At 40.3% G+C, this 18,800-nt stretch overlaps 2 protein-coding genes across 4 annotated transcripts; one reads left to right on the top strand and one right to left on the bottom strand.

Moving 5' to 3' along the window:
- Positions 1-7,200: 7,200 nt before the first annotated feature.
- On the bottom strand, positions 7,201-12,263 carry cutc (cutC copper transporter homolog (E. coli)). 2 transcript variants are annotated; one of them, XM_030107494.1, is made up of 8 exons: positions 12,009-12,263; positions 10,858-10,917; positions 10,541-10,750; positions 9,003-9,038; positions 8,727-8,860; positions 8,592-8,619; positions 8,406-8,511; positions 7,201-8,312 (listed from the first exon to the last, which is right to left on the bottom strand). In XM_030107494.1, the coding sequence occupies exons 1-8, from the start codon at positions 12,025-12,027 to the stop codon at positions 8,201-8,203; spliced, it is 705 nt and encodes a 234-aa protein (XP_029963354.1). In that variant the 5' UTR covers positions 12,028-12,263; the 3' UTR covers positions 7,201-8,200. The 2 variants fall into 2 exon arrangements, with proteins under 2 accessions (XP_029963354.1, XP_029963353.1); XM_030107493.1 differs by having other exon boundaries at positions 12,013-12,260.
- Positions 12,264-12,515: 252 nt separating this feature from the next.
- Positions 12,516-17,891, top strand: cox15 (cytochrome c oxidase assembly factor COX15). Of its 2 annotated transcripts, none has more exons than XM_030107487.1 (9): positions 12,516-12,691; positions 13,524-13,714; positions 13,799-13,921; positions 14,105-14,291; positions 14,568-14,735; positions 14,874-14,955; positions 16,469-16,623; positions 16,722-16,835; positions 16,923-17,891. In XM_030107487.1, the coding sequence occupies exons 1-9, from the start codon at positions 12,617-12,619 to the stop codon at positions 17,052-17,054; spliced, it is 1,227 nt and encodes a 408-aa protein (XP_029963347.1). In that variant the 5' UTR covers positions 12,516-12,616; the 3' UTR covers positions 17,055-17,891. The 2 variants fall into 2 exon arrangements, with proteins under 2 accessions (XP_029963347.1, XP_029963346.1); XM_030107486.1 differs by having other exon boundaries at positions 13,521-13,714.
- Positions 17,892-18,800: the final 909 nt, after the last annotated feature.

Below are 18,800 nucleotides of genomic sequence, written 5' to 3'. Positions count from 1 at the left end.
GCACTTTCACAAAAAAAATAAAATAAAATAAATAAAATCCACATGAGCAAAACACAAGCGATGGTGGAAAGGAAAAACTCTTTCAAGAGGAAAAAGAGACGGCGGCAGCTTCCTGCTGTTCCGGTTTAGGTAAGGAGATCGAAGGAGGGATAAAGATAGAACAGATAGACAGATTGTGGGGAGAGATTCAAGCCTTGTTTCACTTTAGAGCTAGAGATTCTGTTTTTAATACAGCAGACAGATCCGCTCTCTGCAGACGGATCTGCTCCTCTGCTCCAGGTCGAGGCAGAAGGTTCAGACCATGAACTGTTCCACTGCCAGAGATTCCTGCAGGAGGGTAGAGAGAGACAGAACACAGGTCACGAGAGAGACTAACGTCAGTGACGTGTTAAACATTGTTTGAGGTTAATGCTAAAATCTTGGTTGATGGTTCACGGGGGTCAGACCTGGCTGTTTGTAGCAGAGGGGGTTGTGAGTGGAGATAAGGGAGATGAATGAGCTTTTCGCCGGAAAGTCAGGACCGCTTGCTGTGTAAAGTTTATGGGGGGCTAATCAAGGAAAGCAGGTTAAGTTCTAGGGTCAGACTCCAAGGCTCTGGGGTCATGTGACGAAGACGATTTTGAGCCGGAGAAGCCATGGGGTCTCAACTGAGGCTGGAGTCTGATGGAGAGGGATGGAGTGAATGAAGAAGCAGAAAAGACAATCAAAGTGCATATGAAGACAGTTTTTAAGTGGAACTGAAAAAGGATCAGGGCTCTTTCTCTCTCTCTCTCTGCCCCAGGACCAAAGGAGACACTGGCAGAGGCAGAGTCCTCAAGTTTGGGTGAATTCATTCCATATAATGTCGTTGTTGCATGTAGCTGAATAAATGTAACCTTGAATTTTGCTGCTCATTGTTCTCTTCCCAATCAAAGTATGCACAGTAAGGATTTAGGTTTGAGTGACTGAAACATTACACATCATGTAATAGTGAAACACGGTGAGCGAGAATGAAGAGAAGCTCATTGTAGCCTTCCAACAGACTTAACAGCTCCAGTAGAAAATGGTCCAGGGTGGCTTGAACCACTGCAAGCTTTATGACCCCTATAACCCAGCATTCTGAGAGCAAGGTGTTCTTGTTGGGGTAATATAGGACTAAAAGCTCATTAAAGATATGATGGGGCCTGGTTGTTAAGAGCTTTATAGGTTAAAAAAAGGATTTTAAATTCTACTCTACATTTAACAGGAAGCCAGTGAAGAGAAGTTAATACTGGAGTGATGTGATCTCTCCTGCTGGTTACTTTGAATCAACTAAAGATTTTTTAAGCAGTCATTCAGACACCCCGATAATCGGAAGTTACAATTGCCTACCCTCAAAATAACAAAGCATGTGTCTAGAGAAGGGTATCCCTCCATGGGTATTTTTTTCTGGCCTGAGAAATGTTTCACATTGGTGGGTGGAATGGTGTTGATGACGGCTGTAACTTTGCAATCAAAGCCTCATTGACAGATACTCAAACACTTGAATAAACCCATCAGTGGTGTTTTGATGATCTCTGTGCGCAGGCAGAGGGTTTTTCCTGGTAGAGACCGAATGTTAAACAGAGCCAGATTTAATGAATGTAATAGATTTTATTGTCTTAAATTACGTAAGTTTAGAGATGGTGTTTGGGGTTTGAATGAGGAGGCCATGACTTTGGTGAGCTGTAATCTTGATGATTCATATTCAAATATATTAATTGCATTGTTTATCCACTGCTGTAACAGCAATAAAGTAGATTTTAGGCTCCATCGACTTGTTATCAATGTCTCCTGCAAGCTAGGCTGACTCTGTGTTTTCGGAATGTGTTTACTCCTGGAATTAAGAGGGGTTTCAGGTGATCAGATCAATATGTGTGGAGTCCTAAAGACAACTGGAGGCTAGCCTGAACGGGCCTGAGGTTGCAACACCAGAGGATTACACTGTTTTAATTGTTACGTGTGGTTTTCACCACTCAGCTGTACTACTCACACTGCTGTCCATGAACTTGATCATTTAGGAAGTATTCCACACATGCACGCACATGCGCGCGCGCACTCACTTGCGTTATGTAATTGGACTGAGAGATAAAAATTTTATACACCCTACTCTGGAGATCACCGTGTAATAAATCACACCGACGATCTGCGTCTGCAGCAGGACTGAGAACGGTGACACACTCGGACACACTGGATTGAACTGGTTTGGTGGCGCCACGTGGTCAGCCCTTGATTCAGGCTGAGAATAACAGCCTCGTTTCAAAAGGGCCAAATAGAACCAATCCTACGTTACAAGTTCTGCCTCAAGTAGTTAAAATCTGAATCTGTTTGCTCTTACCCTGCGTGGCGTCAAGCCTTTGGTCTAGTTCTGTGCAAGCGCTCTGATGAGACAAACGTAAGCAGAGACCAATTCTGGTATTCTTTTCTGCATCAAACAGTAGGATTTGGTGAGATTGAAGCCTCTTATTCTTGCGTCTTCTGCATCCCAGCACCAGGACTCACCTGAAGTGGCAGCTGGGATGGATGTCCTCAACAGTCCCTGCCACTTTCGGTATCGTCCTCATCCAGCGGCAACGTCTCCCTTCTGTTGTCCTTGACAGCCGAACTGGCACAAGCAGAGGAGTCTGCTCAAAATAAAAATCTGCACTCTCAGACAAAAGTTAGAACTGATTGTGTTTTCAAGTAAATGAAATCCAAGTGTTGAGTGCTCGTAACCTGCCGAATCTCTGCGCTCCTTTCCTGACTGGTGACAGTTGGACGCGGATAAAGACCTGGACATTGACAGAGCCGACTACTTCTGAAGATTTTTAAATTCCCCTTTAGCAATCTAGATTATTCTCATTTCTTACATTTGGGTTTGCATGCAGAATGTCCAAGATCCTTTCTTTCAGGTCAGAAACCACAGATTTGGTGTCTTCACTCTAAATTCCTTTAATCTTTAACAGTGGCATCGCCAACAACCAGAGCTTGAGGGCCAGCGCGTTTTTCGCATGCTGTTTTAAAATTTCAGAGTGTTTTTTGGCTCTTACCATGCTGCTAAAGGAATTGAGATGGATTCAGGGTCCTGTACAACAGAGCAAATCTGTTTCCTATTGCAGCTGAGGAGGACTGCTTCTGATCTTAGCCTTCACATGTTCCCATTTTTGGATTTTGTTTTGTTTCGGTGTTACCCTGGAGGGGAAAATAGGTCAGTTGGTCTCATCGCGTATCTGTGGGTGCTGGGTTGAACTAGAGGGTCTTCCTCTGGCTGCCAATGAACAGGAGCTTTTTATTTTTTTGGCTTTGCACAGGATAATTGCAAGCAGTTTTCCTGTACGTAACCTTACTAGATGTGTGTTTCTCCTGTTCACTGCTTTGGGTCAAAAGTGTTTTTTTTTTTTCATTACCGCAGGACACTTTACTTCTCCACTGACCTCAAATCAGTGAGTTTTGGTTTAATCTTCTGTAGGAGTCTGTGTTAATCATCTGTGGAGAAGTAGATAAAATATGACTGAGAAGCTACTGTCGCTTTAATAGCTGAAAAGTTGACATGTCGCTGAAAGAATGTAAGCCAATAAATTTTTGGATGGAGCACAAGCAGCCAAAGTGTCTGCACTGTACGCAGAGAATGGAGACATGTTTACGGACTGTTCTGTGGTGTCACATGGCCCAGCCCTTTCGAGTGATGCACACACAGCATTTCATGAAATTTGGTGTGTTACGTATTATTATGGATTTATTAACCGGTTTTATCTGTCATGTTAGGGTTTAGCTTCCTTCCTTGTGGTCTGACACTTTATCAGCTGTATTTCCTGTTTTGAAAGCCTCTTATGAGGCTTATTATCTTTTATGTTCTTATAACTTTATAATTGTGTCTGTGGTGTTCAGTGCTTTCGTAGGCACATTACGGGGGTTCATTCTCAAATTAATGTGTCTTTATAACAGTTCGTGTGAAGCACGCAGTGCTGCACTGTGTATGGAAAGTGAGATACAGCTAAAATCTGTTTGATTAATTGAATGACTGAAGTGGATCAAAAGAAAGATGAATGGAAAACGGGAATGACGTAAAATGAAAACATCAGCATGACAAGGCCAGGTTTGTTTAGTGAGTTACATATTGTCAAAAAAACCCAACCTTTGTTAGTGTGAGTAAGGTGTGTGAAAAGTCATCTGCTGACAGGGATGATCTTGAAACAGATTGCTCCGACTGAGCGGTGGTTAATCATTAAATGTGTGATAACACATCACGGTCACAATCCAACTGACTCGCCGCATGTTAAGTCTCAAGGACAGCCGTGAGGGTAATGTGTGTATAACGAAATAATACTGCAATCATCAAAACAAGTTCACCCATGATTCACTGATATAGAACACGATAGATGAATATTAGCCTGGCGTCAGGCAGACACTTATGTAATGATCAGGTAATAAAAAGGTGAGGCCCTAATTATAGTTATAGTAGGCGAGGCAGAGGTTTTAGTGTAGAAGACTGTTTATATGACCTTTCAGTCTGGAAATGCTAAAAATAGACATCAAATGACTTGCGTGGTTTAGGATAAAATGAACTGAAATAACAGATGAATAGAAATTAATCACTTTTTGTATGGAAATTATTCCAAGTTATAGCAGATTCAATGGCTGCTACTCAAATAAGCATGAGAACTGAGGTTTAAAGGACCCAAAATATTTCTGGACACAGAAAATAAAAGACAACTTGTTAAATAAAAGAAAGCATTTAATAAGATTGTATGTTTGCTCCTTTGTTATGGAAACACAAACAAACATGGCCTTTGACCTTGTTCAAAGTGAGTTTGTTTTCCGTCAATACTGTCAGAAACCAAGCAAGGCACTTTACACATGGACCTGCTTCACAGTTAGGAGAAAATGAGCTGATTTGATTTATTATTGTATACCCTAAAGTAGCAGATTTCAGGTCTTCAAAAAATACAGATGCCTCTAATTTAAATAGCAACATACAGAAACAATTAAAGATTGTTACATCTTTAAATACGACGTTTAGGAAGAAAGGGGAAAAAAATGGCTTTCAACACATCCACAATGTTGTGCAAGCTACTGAAAAATTCTGAGCTACTTAATAACTGAAAAAAATTAACTAATTAGAAATAGGAGAGGTTGTACAAGAAATAATTCATTCTGGCCCTTTCGCACACATATTCTCCTTTCACATACTAAATATATTTTCTCACTCACACACATTGTCTTTATACACACACACACACACACACACACACACACACACCCTCCTTGCACATACATATATTGCCACTCTTACACACACATACGTATATCCTCTTTTCACATACGCATACTTTCATTTTCACGCACACATATACTTTATCCTCTCACATGCATATATTCTCCTAAATAAATAGGCATAAATGCTCAAGTACAAGGAAAATATAGCAGAAGTATGTATGTACGCAAGAGAAGCATATATGTATGTGCGAGTGGAAAAGGATGGAGGATAGTGGAAAAGGAAGTCCATCATTTATTGTGCTGTGATTGGCTGAGAAACTCAAGCAGGTGGTTCTTTTTCATACCGTAGTCAACATGGAAGGTGTTGTAGAGTCTGAGCATTGGAGGCTCAGGCTTCACGGAAAGCATAATTCACCCTTTACGTGACGGCACGGTGGATTGAAAAAACACTGTCCTAATCCTCCAGTTGGGCCTTGTGTAGTGTTAGCATTGCTTGTCCTGCTGAAGCCACTCATACGTTGGCAGATCTGAAGAGTTTCTCACTTTCCACCATGCTGCGAGTCCAGCTTAGTGCAGATGAACCTGTCACCTGCTGCTCAAGTGACAAAGATAGGGATCTGCCTGTTTCTGGGATGATAAAATATTTCTTAATACTCCAATGACTTGCAGCAGTGCTCAAGCTCCACTTCACTCCACTCCCTTCCATGACTATGATCTGAACAGGACCCGCCTGCTTGAGCATCTCAGCCAACCACAGCACAGTAAATGATCAACTTCCTCTTTTTTTTTAACCTGTCCTGCTCAGCATGCAGCAGAATGAAGGTCTGGCTGCTGTTATGTGCCCCACAGATTTGCTCTTCCAAGAGGAGCTTGTAAGTATCAAGCTATTCTTGCTAACATGCTTTTTTAATTTATTTAATTTATTTTGAGTACTGATACATGATATTGCTGGACCTGACAGGGGGACAGAAAGTGAAAGAAACAAACAAGTGAACAGACAAGCAAACAAGCAAACAAACAACAAAAAAAAAAGGGGGAAGAGAAGGAAGAGAGTGCAAAGATGTGACGGTCTTTCATTAATATCGACGCTCCAGACGATCGGCTACTGCACAAAGATATGACAGAAGGCATCCTACGGACTTTTGTTGGAGATTACAGCTGGTACTGAACTGGGTCGTACAAATTGAGGATCAAGGTATGAAATTACACCAGGGCAACAGGAGAGACCTATTATAGATAACCATTAGTCTAACCCACCACAAGAAAACAAGGTAACTGAAACCGCATGCAGAATATGAAGAGTGATTGAAGATCAGCGTGATCATGCAAATGTGACAGTGACCATGCATGCATTACCTCTGACCACTGAAGACCAACTTCATTTTCCACTATACTCACTCACGCACATACATTCTTCTCTTACGTACATATATTTTCCTTGTACATATGCATTTATGCATATTTATTAAGGAGAATGTATGAATGTGAGAAGATAAAGCATGTGTTCGCAAAAATGAAAATATATGTATGTGAAAGGAGAATGTGTGTGTGTAAGAGCGACAATATATTTATGTGCCACAACAATGTACAGTAAGTGTGTAAAAATACAATGTCTGTGAGAGAGAAAATACTGTATATGTATGTGAGAACCCATGACAAACTTCATGGTATCTGGTTGTTCGGACCTGTTATAATTCAATCCTCAATGTTAAGCATGTTGGACAGTTTCGTCCTAAAAACAAGATACGAACACACTGTAAATCATAATCGTGTATCTTCAATACCAGAGACAGAGTGGCTGTCTTGTGATCAACTGTACTTAATGACAGCGAGGTTTATTGGCTCTCCAACTTTTCACTTCGACGTCACATGACTGCTGCCTGTAGGAGAACATTTTATAACAACATGAAGCCATTTTAAGTATTTTTTAACATGGAGACCTGTTTTAACCTGATCTGATATCATCCAGTTTATATAACAAAAAGACTGAAGGAAAAATCTCCAGCATGATTTATTATTTGAAGCAATGCAATCACAGACTAATTCAGAGAGTAAGACTCATCTGAGAAAAAAGTACAATAAAACAATGCACACTGATGAGAGATCAATATTTTAAGATTGTAGGAAAAAAAATGATCAAATCAGGTTTTTATTTGCAAGATAATCAATTACAGAAGGGCAGAATTAGCACCAAATATCCCATTGTAGATGTTATCAAAAACTGCAGAAAATGGAAACCAACAGCAGTAGAAAGAAGTTCTCAAGTGCAACGAATTATTGTCTGTTCATACAGGGTCATTCATGTAGAAACTGATCACATGTTCATGATTTGTAAATATATTGGAAAAAAAAAACAACCAAATGAGCTGGGATTTAACATTATCAAAAAAAAAAAAGAGAGAGAGAGAGAGAAAGCAGTGAATGTGTAAGGAAATCTTTGAGATGTATTCCAACTATTGTATTGTCAGTATTTTGCGGTCTGACAGTGTTTTGGGGTTCTACTCCTTTTCTCATCCTTTTTAGACAAAAAAAGTGTACTTTATATTTTCAGTTACCTTTTAATTCATGAGTACCTTCATAATCTGAAGTGTTTGTCATACCACAAGTTAACTAGTGGCCTTCAAATACCTGACATTGAGGATAATTGTTTATTTTGGTTTGTTTGTTTTGTTTTTTTTTCTCTCTCTTTACCCTGAGCTCAGAATTACATACTGTATATAAAGGCAGGAACACATTTACAGAGCAAAGTACACATAAACTACCTTTTACACATGTACAAATACCAACTATTTTCTTTCACAGGCGTTAGCGAAAGGCTTTCTAGGTCTGCACAATAGGACACGTCAATTATTCACACCCTCGGCTCTGTGATACTTCTACAGACTGCTCTGCCCCTGAGGTCCAACATCAGAAACACTATTTTTCTGCAGATTTGCTGAAGAGAATTGTAACTCACGACATCGACACAGTGATTTCCTATGAGGTAACATGATAGTCAAGTGTAGGTTCATAAGGTGTTTTTGGCTATTGCATTCAGAGAACGCACTTTGCTCACATCTGCCACCTTGAGGCCATATTCAGGCGCTGAGAAAGCAGCTCCCATCATCACACAGGTGTTCCTGCACATGGAAATATCATGAAATGGGTTTTAGAAAAGAAAAAAAAAAAAGACAAATCATAGCTTAACAATTAAGTTGAGGCTGAACACAAACCTGAACTTCATAGCAGAGTCCTTACTGGAGCGGGCCGAACAGTGAAACTCTTGAGCTCCTGACCCTTCCAGTATTCTCTGCAGGTTCCTTTCTGTGATACCTCCTCCTGTAAACACAGAGGCAGACGACTGAACAAACGATGCTGGCGCTGTATGAATAAAGCAACGAGGGTTCAAAGGCACTGACCTGGCATGATGGTGATTCTCCCTTTAGCCTGTCGAGGGGGAAAGAAGACGTGAGAATGACCGAACGACGACCAAGCTGCAGAGCCGCAGTCAAACTGAATGTAAACATGGACACAATGCGTCAGTGAATACATACTTGATCAATGAGCCTTTTGATGAGAGGAAGTCCTTCCAAAGCTGAGCTGTCGCAGCCGCTTGTCAATACACGCTCAAACCCCAGCGTTACCAGAGCCTCCAGAGCAACCGCTGGGTCGTGAACCATGTCGAAGGCTGCGGTAAGATCAACACCCGCTTCATTACTTGAGCCCAAACTCATTTGTTCAATATACATATAGAAAATGATGAAATCCCACTAGAAGATTTTTAATCTATTGAGATAATTGCAAGTGATTTCAAATAGAAAAAAGCTCACCCCTGTGGAAAGTGACAGGCAGAGGACGAGCAGTCGCTGGCGGGTGAGAAAGTAAAAAAAAAATGTCAGAGACAAGCTGGACCCTGAGAAGAGTATTCTTTTGTTCAATGCTATTAATGCTATTCACTAATGAGGTCTGAACATTCTTCTTCATTGTGTACCTACTGTATGTGTGTCACATACATACATGTGCAGATAAAATGCTTGTATTGAGCGCTGTTGGAGACATTCACATATCTAACGAGAATACACACACATCTAAATGTGTCACTAATTACATGTTTAATTCCACACAGACCTTCATCTGTGTGGAATTCATCTGTGTTGTGTATTTCACAACAATGTTGTAACTGCGATCTAAAGTACATGAAGCTTGGCGAGCGCTCTCGCTCACAGGGAGTTTAGAAGGGGCGTTCCTGTGTGTAGTTTGCATGTTCTCCCCTTAAAACATCAAATAATAGAACAATGAAGATTGTGATCTTATAGAATGTCAATAGTTTTTAAGATCCCTCCATTGATTATAAAATATAACCTTTTTGAAAGGTCTTGAAGTCAAATGTCTAAAAGTCAAAAGTAGTGAGGATGGATTCTAGACTTTACCTTAGTTAAAAAATCCCACTGACACGTCACCCTGATGGAAATAGGTGGGAACGAAACTGTGATACACTCATTAAAACACCAGAGCAGTCATCAAGCTGCCCTCAATTTTCCAGGAAACGCTAAATGAGTGAGGGGATGAGATGACCAGTGTGAGGACGGAAGATGACAGAGAGAGACGAGATTTACATAAGATAATCTGAGTAGTCTTTTTTTAGATTCAGCGAAGGTTGGTTTTGTTTTCCAAATTGTTTGTCTCTGCTTCAGAATTGTATAATTTTAGACTTCAAAGGAATTACATGCCCCCTTGTCTGTTTTTGAGGCTTATCAGGAGTATATATCTTGTGCTGAATCCTCTTTGGTGAAAGAATGTTCTGATTGTTGACATGGAAACCACTTCGCCGACGTCCGAGGAGGGATTTTACACACACTGTGCAGTGATGAGATGACTTGTTTTCTTCCCAAAGACAATCCTTTTAGTCCACAAATTTCGGGATGGTCAACTGTTGCTGGAAAACAAAATAAAATCTCTTTTTGCTAGCCTCCAGTTATCTTGTTAGTCTGAACTTTGACCTATCCACTCTGTGGACGGATAATTTCACCTGAATCTAATTGGCAACAAGTAATTAAATCTGAGCCAGCGGTGCATAAATTAATGCCGAAATGCCAGACAGCTGTCTGGGATCCATGTAACAGCCAAGAGTGTTATTGCTTTTGAACTTGTGTATATTAATATTTTTTACATACAAGAGCTACATGATGCTCCTCACGGTCTCGGATTGTAATGGATTAAAACAGCTGTATCTCAGAAACTGAAGGTTTGGCTTCTAAATGTATTTTTGTTGTGATTTTCTTGACATTTTTTTTCCTTATAAGAATCGTGGCTGATGGTATCTCGTGGTTTTAAAAATCTATACATCGAACAGAAAAACAAACAATACCCAGTAAATCCATGCAGAGCTCTGTGTCTACCCGTCCATCCTCTGTGAGGGCTCCCAGCACAAATCCATCTGCTCCTTGGTTTTTCATTAACTCTATGTCTTTCCTCATCACCTCCACTTCTAGATCCGAGTACAGAAAATCCCCTCCGCGAGGTCGAATCATCACATAAATTGGAATCTTGACATACAGTTTCACTATGTGTAGAAGACCTGCAGGGAGAAAGAATAAATGACGACAGGTGATGAAGTATTGCATGCCAGGTCTCTGCATGAGATCAAGAGCTTCTGCAAGAGATTTGTATAGATGTGCTGCTCACCAAGACTGGGAGTGAGTCCTCCTTCCAGAAGACTGGAACAGAGTTCAAGACGGCCTGCACCTGTTTGGAGAAATGAGACACAACGAGGATGTAATGAGAGTCAAAAGAATAAACCGAGCTGATGTCAGTGTAATACAAACAGTATCTCATTACCAATATATTTAAATGGTTTCACACAGAATGTTGTTCTGACTGAGATTAAGAGACTTTCAATGGTGGCTTTTTTTTCACTATTGTAAGAATTTTATGAATTCTGTTATTTTTTACAGTGGACATCAGCAAATGTATTAGATTGTTCACATTTATATGAGCTTACTCTGAAACAGACACTAATATAATGTGATTATTAAAGCAAAGTTAATCATTTACATGACTGAATTCTTACTTACAGTATGGAGGATGCCTCACAGCCAGAAGGCCTGGGTTCAAATAATGGCCAGTGTCTTTCTGTGTGCAGTTTGCATGTTCTCTCTGTGTGCACCACTATTTAAACACTTGGATTTGATGTTAATTGGTGATGCTCTATTACCCATAGGTCTATGAATGAACTTTGTATTCAGGGTGTTTCCTGCCTTCTTCCATAAACTGAGATTGGCTCTGGGGCTGCGACCCTGAACAGGATCAGTGGTATATGGATGGTTGATACAAATGCATCATTAAAGTTTTAAATATTAGTAGTAATAGTTATAACATAAGACAGTGAGTAACTTAGAATGACATTTTTGGCTTAAGCTGGTGAAATAGGTAAACAAAATAAAAGAAAGTGCATGAAGATGTTTTTACAACAGGAAACCAGAAGCTTAGAATGCTGATAGAATATCTGAATATGATTTAAACAAGTGCTGCAGTGAAACTTTAAAACTTTGAAGAATTCAGCAACCTCTGTAAATGTGGATCTAATTTAATTAGCGGTTTCTTCCAACCTTCTCTGTATCCCGCAGCTTCTGAATGAGGAAAAAAAAAAAAAAAGATTGCTCACTAATTAATGTTGGACAGACTGCTGTTCGGGAATGGTTTCTGTGAAGGACTACGGTATCTGGCAGACAGCAACCGCTGACCTCACCTTCAAAAGCACAGACTGTGCTCTACCAGCTGGTGAAAAAGATATGTCTGGAAAACAGGCGCAAAGGAGTCATTAACTCAGCTCTCACCAACCTCCACGTTCAGCATTGATAGCAGACTCCACGGAGTCGACACACACCTCCATTAAAAAGCTTTCTGCCATCGTGACAGTCTAAATGAGCAGAGTTAGCTTATGGTGCAGCCACAGCTTTGTTGCTGCAAAGAAGAAACTCTACAACGGGTACTTGGTAAATTCACACATAGAACCCACAGAGCAGTAGATCCTGCAGCGAGTCATGTGGACCATCGCTTTCCTGATAGTTGAATCTATTCACCGTTGACTCCGAAGCGGGCGGTGAGGTCGGCTGGTCGAGTGATACAGAGTATGACCGCCCGAGGGGGATACGCCGAAATTTAAAGCGTGCGCAAAAGTAAAGAAAAAAAATGATTTTTTTTTTCATTATCCAAAAATCATACGTTTTAAAATAATTTATTTTTTTCTTTTATGTATTTATTTTATTGTTGAATCAAATAAAAGATTAACAAAAAAAAGGATAGAGGTTTTGTGACGTCAGGAGGTCAAAGTTGAATCTCTTCCGGCAGACAGAAATATCCGGGACGAGCTACGCTCGTAACCAACAAACTTTCGTAACAACGCTGCGGGACAAACTAGACGAGTAGCCTTTCGAGCGCAAATATGTTACTCTCATCTTTGCGGACAACAGTGTTGTGCGGCTGCAGAAGCGTTGGAAAGGGTTTTCAACATAGCGGCGTGAGTACAGCTAGCTTCTGCTGCTAATGTTAGCTGACTGGTTAGATAAGCATGGAAGAGGTCACTCGGTGGTAGCAATAAAGCCATAAAATGATATGTGAAAATGTTTCCGAAGGCTGCAACTGTTTGTGTTTTGCTGTTGTGTCGTTTTTTGTTTGTTTTGGTTGGCTAATGATGTGGTTGTCTGCAGTGGCAGTCACGTACACGCGGATCAGTTGACAGATGTTTTACGTCACCGACCTCCAGTAATATGATGATCTTTTGTAATCTTTTTAAAAAAGGACAAAAAGCCATCTCTTAATCTAATAATCTTTCTTTAAAATGTATTCAATATGAAATAACTCCTTTTCAATGCAAAAGCTGTAATCTGTAAATTCACACGGTTATAAAACATGCACTCAGATGTCGTATGTTATTGTCGCATGTTATTGATGAGGATAAGCTTTCAATATCTTTCCAAAGCACTTTTACACTCGTGAAACTCTTTAATTTAATAGTGAATGCGGAATTCACTGTTATTTTCCACAGGACAAACCTTTGGATGAGGTTGTCAGAGTGGCTGAATTCATTGAAAAGTAACTTTAGCATTTTTACAGTTGTTTGCATGCTCAGAAATGGTTATATGGCGAAATGATCATTGTTTAATCTTCATGTTACATAGCTAGCTGTATGCTGACAATATCATGTGATGATTTAACAAACTTCCTTGCTAGTATCAGTGTAACAAGTCTTAAAATTGAAAGCATGTAGTGATTGCGACGGTTTCTATCATTCAGTAGCTATGTTGTATAGTTTTATTTCATTGCCCCTCTCTCTGCTGTTTTTACAGCTGCAGCGGACTCCGCATCTCCGACAATGGCTCGTAAAGAGAGGTCAAAGCACAGTCACAGTGGAGGCTGGAGCGACATCTGCTCCTGCAGCTGCTACTGTCCCCAATGCAGCAACAAATCGCATTTTGGGTCGCTGGTTGCTTGGATGCAGTGGGCTTGTGGTTGGAGCTGTTGTCCTGGGAGGTGTTACAAGGTAAAACCTGCATAAACATATTTTATTTGTGTATATGAAAAGTAGTTTTGATGGCTGTTTACCTTACTGATTTCTTCCAACAAGGCTGACAGAATCAGGGCTTTCCATGGTTGACTGGCACCTGGTGAGAGAGATGAAGCCACCGCAGTCACAGGCCGAGTGGGAGGCTGAGTTTTCAAAGTACCAACAGTTCCCAGAATTTAAAATGTAAGGACCTATGCTTTGTGTTTAATTTGAAATGAACTTTCTCACTATTGATTGGAACCTAAAACTGATTTTCTTTTTTTATCATTATAAGTTGACTTATGTGATTGAGTAGATATTTCAGATGTGTGGTGTTTGGGTCATTAAATCACAGATGAAGTATTTGTTATGTTTTGTTCTCAACAGAATGAACCATGACATGACCCTCTCAGAGTTTAAGTTCATTTTCTACATGGAGTGGGGACATCGAATGTGGGGCAGGCTGGTTGGGCTGGCCTACATCCTCCCCACCATATACTTCTGGAGGAAAGGATACTTCACTCGCTCCATGAAGGGAAAAGTCCTCGGCCTCTGTGGATTTGTCTTCTTTCAGGTAGGTTGTAGGTTGATACAGATTCTGTGTTAGTATCTGTTCGGTTAATGTGGGGGACAACCTATGAGGAACCAAAACAAATATCAAAACTAATTCATTTTTTTAAAAGAAATACAAAGAAATGATTTTTTGGAGGAAGCAAATGTAAGCTAACATTTTTTTATGCATGTCCAAGATAAATAAACATCAAATCAGATCAAATATAGAGATGGAAGAGGGTCATTGAAATATTGCCACTACATTATTATCGAATATCTGTCATTGTGCGCCCCTCAGGGCCTCCTGGGATGGTACATGGTTAAAAGTGGGCTGGAGGAAAAGCCGGAGTCGTATGACATCCCTCGGGTCAGCCAGTATCGTCTGAGCGCTCACCTTGGCTCTGCACTGCTGCTCTACTGTGCAAGTCTCTGGACTGGACTCACTTTGTTGCGGCCAGCACATAAGGTACACAGACAGGTTGCACCTGCAGAAATAACGTATGCTGTGTGTTGTATGTGTGTGATTTTATGTTTTGGTCATATAGTTAAATTCTTCACCTGCATGATAAAATGTTCACGTTGTCCTACGATGTCATCTTCACAGCTTGCAGAAACCAGACAACTCATGCAGCTCAGGAGGTTTGCAAAGGGTACTGGCGCCCTTGTCTTCCTCACTGCTCTTTCAGGTACTGTTGGAACTTTTGAAATACAATGTCACAGACAGCTTATGGGGATACAGATACAGGCGGTTGGATTTTTCAAAAAAAAAAAAAAATTCTTTAGAATGTGGCTCCTGCACATATTCTTGTTGATATCAGAAGCTTTTCACTGACATGCTGGAAAGAAAACAGCAGCTTTATTCTCTGAGGAGCGCAATGTGAAAGTGAAGGCATTGTTTGAAGGTGGCACTCCTCGTTATAAAGTACAAAAGATAATCAATAAGGTGTTGTCATGGCATGACAATGCAAGTGCTTAAACTTTCTTCTAATGTGTCAGAGCAGTTACAAACGGTCATGGTCTAGTCTGATAGTATAGGATACAAACAACAACAAAGAAAAAGTTAAGATGAGAAAACATTTGAAACTACTTCAACAAGATTCAGTACTTCACATGGGAGAAAACATGCGAGGAAGGCCAGTTTCAGGAGCACTCACTACCCAGACCTGGATATTATGAAACCAGGTCCTCCCATTAACTCTACTGAGGCATGAAACTTGAACATACTTGTAAACTTTTGAAAGGGTAAGGTGCTCATTGTGTGACAGGCTGTGATGTCTGTTGTAATAACTGTATGTGGAATGATATAAAAAGATAAATGTAATTGCAGCATTCTCCTGTTCTAGAACTTCTTGGCAAGTCGCCATAAGAACTGACATTAAAATAAAAATGCCAGTTCTTGTATAAAAAGGAAGCTGTGTCTGGTACATGCTGTCTTTGTTAAAGGATGATATAAAATGGGGTTTTTCCCCTCACTGGTTTGTTTTGGCATAGTTTAGGGGTCTGCAACCTTTCTGACCAGAAGAGCCTAAAAGTTGTTCTGGAGCTGCAAAGCGCATTTAACCTTTAAAATGAGGCCAACGCAGCTCACGGAGTTTCATTTATAGTTTTGATGCACATGCAAAACTATACTGTATCTTACGACGTATATATGACGTTTAAACTACAGTTCAGAAAAGTGAACATTTGTCTATACCTACTCAAAGTTTTTTGTACCTGATTTCAACAGTTTTGCTCTTCTTTTCAGGCTTTTTTTGTTGACACTTTTTGAAATTTTAGCTGTTCTAACCATTTTACCTCTTTTGAACCAGTTTTGCATGCTTTTTTTTTTTACAACCATATTTAGTTTTCTAATTTTTAAAATTCTAGAAATTTCCTGTTTTTAAGCTGTTCTATTAATTTTTGCCCCATTTCTTGTGGTTTAAGCTATTTTCCCCCAATGTTACTTGTACCTTTTTTGATTCCTACTTGAACCAAGAGTAACTAATCATTTTTGAACAGTACTGTGGTGTGTCACTATAACTACAAGTTAAATTTTTATTCACATTTCATGTTGTGAAAACCGGCTCCAGAGCAGCAGGTTGCAGACCCCTGGTCTAGTTTGAAGTCTCAGCTGGTAAATACTCTGCTGCCCCCTGCTGTTCAAAAGGAAAGTGTTGGGATTGGTACACATTAGGTTACTGTAACTTCTTTTTCCCTCAGGTGCTTTTGTTGCTGGTTTGGATGCCGGGCTGGTTTACAACTCCTTCCCGAAGATGGGAGAAAGATGGATTCCCGATGACCTGCTGGCCTTCTCTCCCACCCTCAAGAACTTTTTTGAAAACCCCACAACTGTGCAGTTTGATCACAGAATTCTGGTAAATTAACACCCTTAAACCCGCATAAAGCCGGTGGCAATATTTCAGTGAATTCAGAGCAACAGTAATGAGCTGTGCCGTAAAATGTTTTTGTCCAGGCGATCAGTTCACTGACAGCAATTACGGGCCTTTATATGTTCTCACGGCGGATGGTGCTACCGAGGAGGGCAAAGATTGCCATCAGTCTCCTGGCAGCAATGGCCTACACACAGGTAGACTGCTGGAAATGCTGGAATATGTGTAGAAACAGATCTGCTTCCTTTCAGTGTGATTAACAGTGGTATTTTTTGTCTTTTCAGGTTGCCCTGGGAATCAGCACCCTGTTATTGTACGTTCCCACTCCGCTCGCAGCTACCCACCAGTCTGGCTCCGTCGCTCTTCTCACGCTGGCCATTTGGGTCCTGGCAGAACTCCGCAAATTGCCCAAGTAAAAGCCAGCTCCGGCTTATGGACAAATGCAATCCTGGGTAGCAGCACGTCGAGCTAATAAGAGTCAGCTGTGTCATTTTGATCAAGGCATTCAGAGAACAAGGCGAAAATCTGAGGAATGGACATGTACGTTGGTGCCGAGTGCCGCAGAGTTATCCTCATTCGACGACAGTTTTATTCTGATTTCAAAGCAGGTGTGGTTTTTCCATGATGGACTGATTGACACATTATGTGAGGTACTTTGCTCCGAGTTTAAGAAAGACATGCAAAAAGGAGTTGTGCGTCCGCCACAACATGACCACTGATGGGTTTTACTGAGTTTGCAGGCAGCTGCAGGTTTATCTTGATTACGCCGTTTCGAATGAAAACTTCCTTGCCTTGTTTATGCATAAACTGCCTTTTAGTAGAATCAGATCGAGCTGCTGGGATTATATGTAAAATTGTGTATATGTAAGTTATAAACTGCTGACATGATGGACTGAAAGGTTAAATATAAAGTATTGATCGTTGACTTGTACATTCTTCCTGCTCAGAGTTGTCTTATTTTATTAAATACATGTACAGTCACACTCAGGTCCATTTTGCATAGTAACTGTGATTTTTATTGTCTCTGTACAAAATATACACATTTGGAATATTTAATGCAACCAGTTGAGGCTAGCTTACTAGACAGTCAGTACAACAAGTTAGTAGGTTTTCATTTTCTAGACACAGTACATGCGGGTATAGACAGGTCTTATTGGTGAAATTAAAAACTGTTGGCAGGAACAATCAGAGCTAAATCACTTTTCATCCCAGGAAAAAAAAAACAAAAATAAAAACTTTGAAACAAAGCAAAATTTCAAATTGGAAGTGCATATTTTCGTCAGGGCCTCAGTGCTTCCCTATACTGTGCTCTGAGTGGATGAATGGGTGGTGAGGAATTATAGTGGAAAACATTATTGCTATTTCATGTTAGTCAAAGACACTGAAGCTGATTTGATCACAGCCCGGGTTAGTCTGGTGCTCTTACCAGTAACTATTATGAGAAGAATCAAATTCATAAGTGGTTTTATAAAATAAAATAAAATCATTTTTGTGGGTTCAGAACCGAATATGAGCTCTTCATCTGGACCGTGTGCGTCTGCATCCATTTATCTCTGATTGCCCCCGTTTCCAACTCATTTGAAAGTTTCTCCCTCTCTCTTCACCCACAAATGGGCTCTTTATCCTAACAGAGTGTCTTTATGTGACGTCTTCTCTTTGGTGTTACAGAGAGAGGCAGAGGAAGAATTGGGAGTCAGAGTTGTGAAGGGGAACATGTAAATAAATAAAAACAAACTACAACTAAACCATGTTTCTCATTTACGATACAAACATTCTATGCCTCTTTGAAACTGAATGGGCCTAATTTAATGACATGAGAGATTTGAGATGGTTTTTTTTTTTTTTTCCTGCTACAACCATAGGACATTTCCAATCACAAGAAGTTCACAAGTACGATCTGCAATCTAATAAATTCCCCACTGATTGTATATTGATAGACAAGTACCACAGTGGTATGACAGTCTTGTGTTGAGAGAAGCTGTGATGATCGATAACAGCTCATCAACTAAAGTGCAATTACCATGTTGTACTGCCGAATATCACATCACTGGGAACGCTAGAAAATGTACAACAGTCAATAGACAACTATCTCTAGGACTGTAATAGTTTGGAAGGCCAGGAGTTTTTCTACCAGAATCCCTTGGATGGAGGTTGGCGGTGTC

The sequence above is a fragment of the Salarias fasciatus genome, chromosome 13, assembly GCF_902148845.1.
Source record: "Salarias fasciatus chromosome 13, fSalaFa1.1, whole genome shotgun sequence".
In the NCBI taxonomy this organism is placed as follows: domain Eukaryota; kingdom Metazoa; phylum Chordata; class Actinopteri; order Blenniiformes; family Blenniidae; genus Salarias; species Salarias fasciatus.
Note: the sequence above shows the minus strand (reverse complement) of the source record. Positions and strands in the feature narration are given on the sequence as shown.

Bases quoted from the DNA above. Each gene is read 5' to 3' on its own strand.
- cutc (XM_030107493.1), bottom strand. From the start codon at position 12,082: ATGGCAGAAAGCTTTTTAATGGAGGTGTGTGTCGACTCCGTGGAGTCT. The intron at 8,861-9,002 runs GTGAGCTTTTTT...ATCTTACCGCAG, and splicing joins GCCTGTCACTTTCCACAGGG to CCTTCGACATGGTTCACGAC. The intron at 8,620-8,726 runs GTATGTATTCAC...CCCCCTCGACAG, and splicing joins TCAAAAGGCTCATTGATCAA to GCTAAAGGGAGAATCACCAT.
- cox15 (XM_030107486.1), top strand. From the start codon at position 12,617: ATGTTACTCTCATCTTTGCGGACAACAGTGTTGTGCGGCTGCAGAAGC. The intron at 14,736-14,873 runs GTACACAGACAG...TCATCTTCACAG, and splicing joins TGTTGCGGCCAGCACATAAG to CTTGCAGAAACCAGACAACT. The intron at 16,836-16,922 runs GTAGACTGCTGG...TTGTCTTTTCAG, and splicing joins CAGCAATGGCCTACACACAG to GTTGCCCTGGGAATCAGCAC.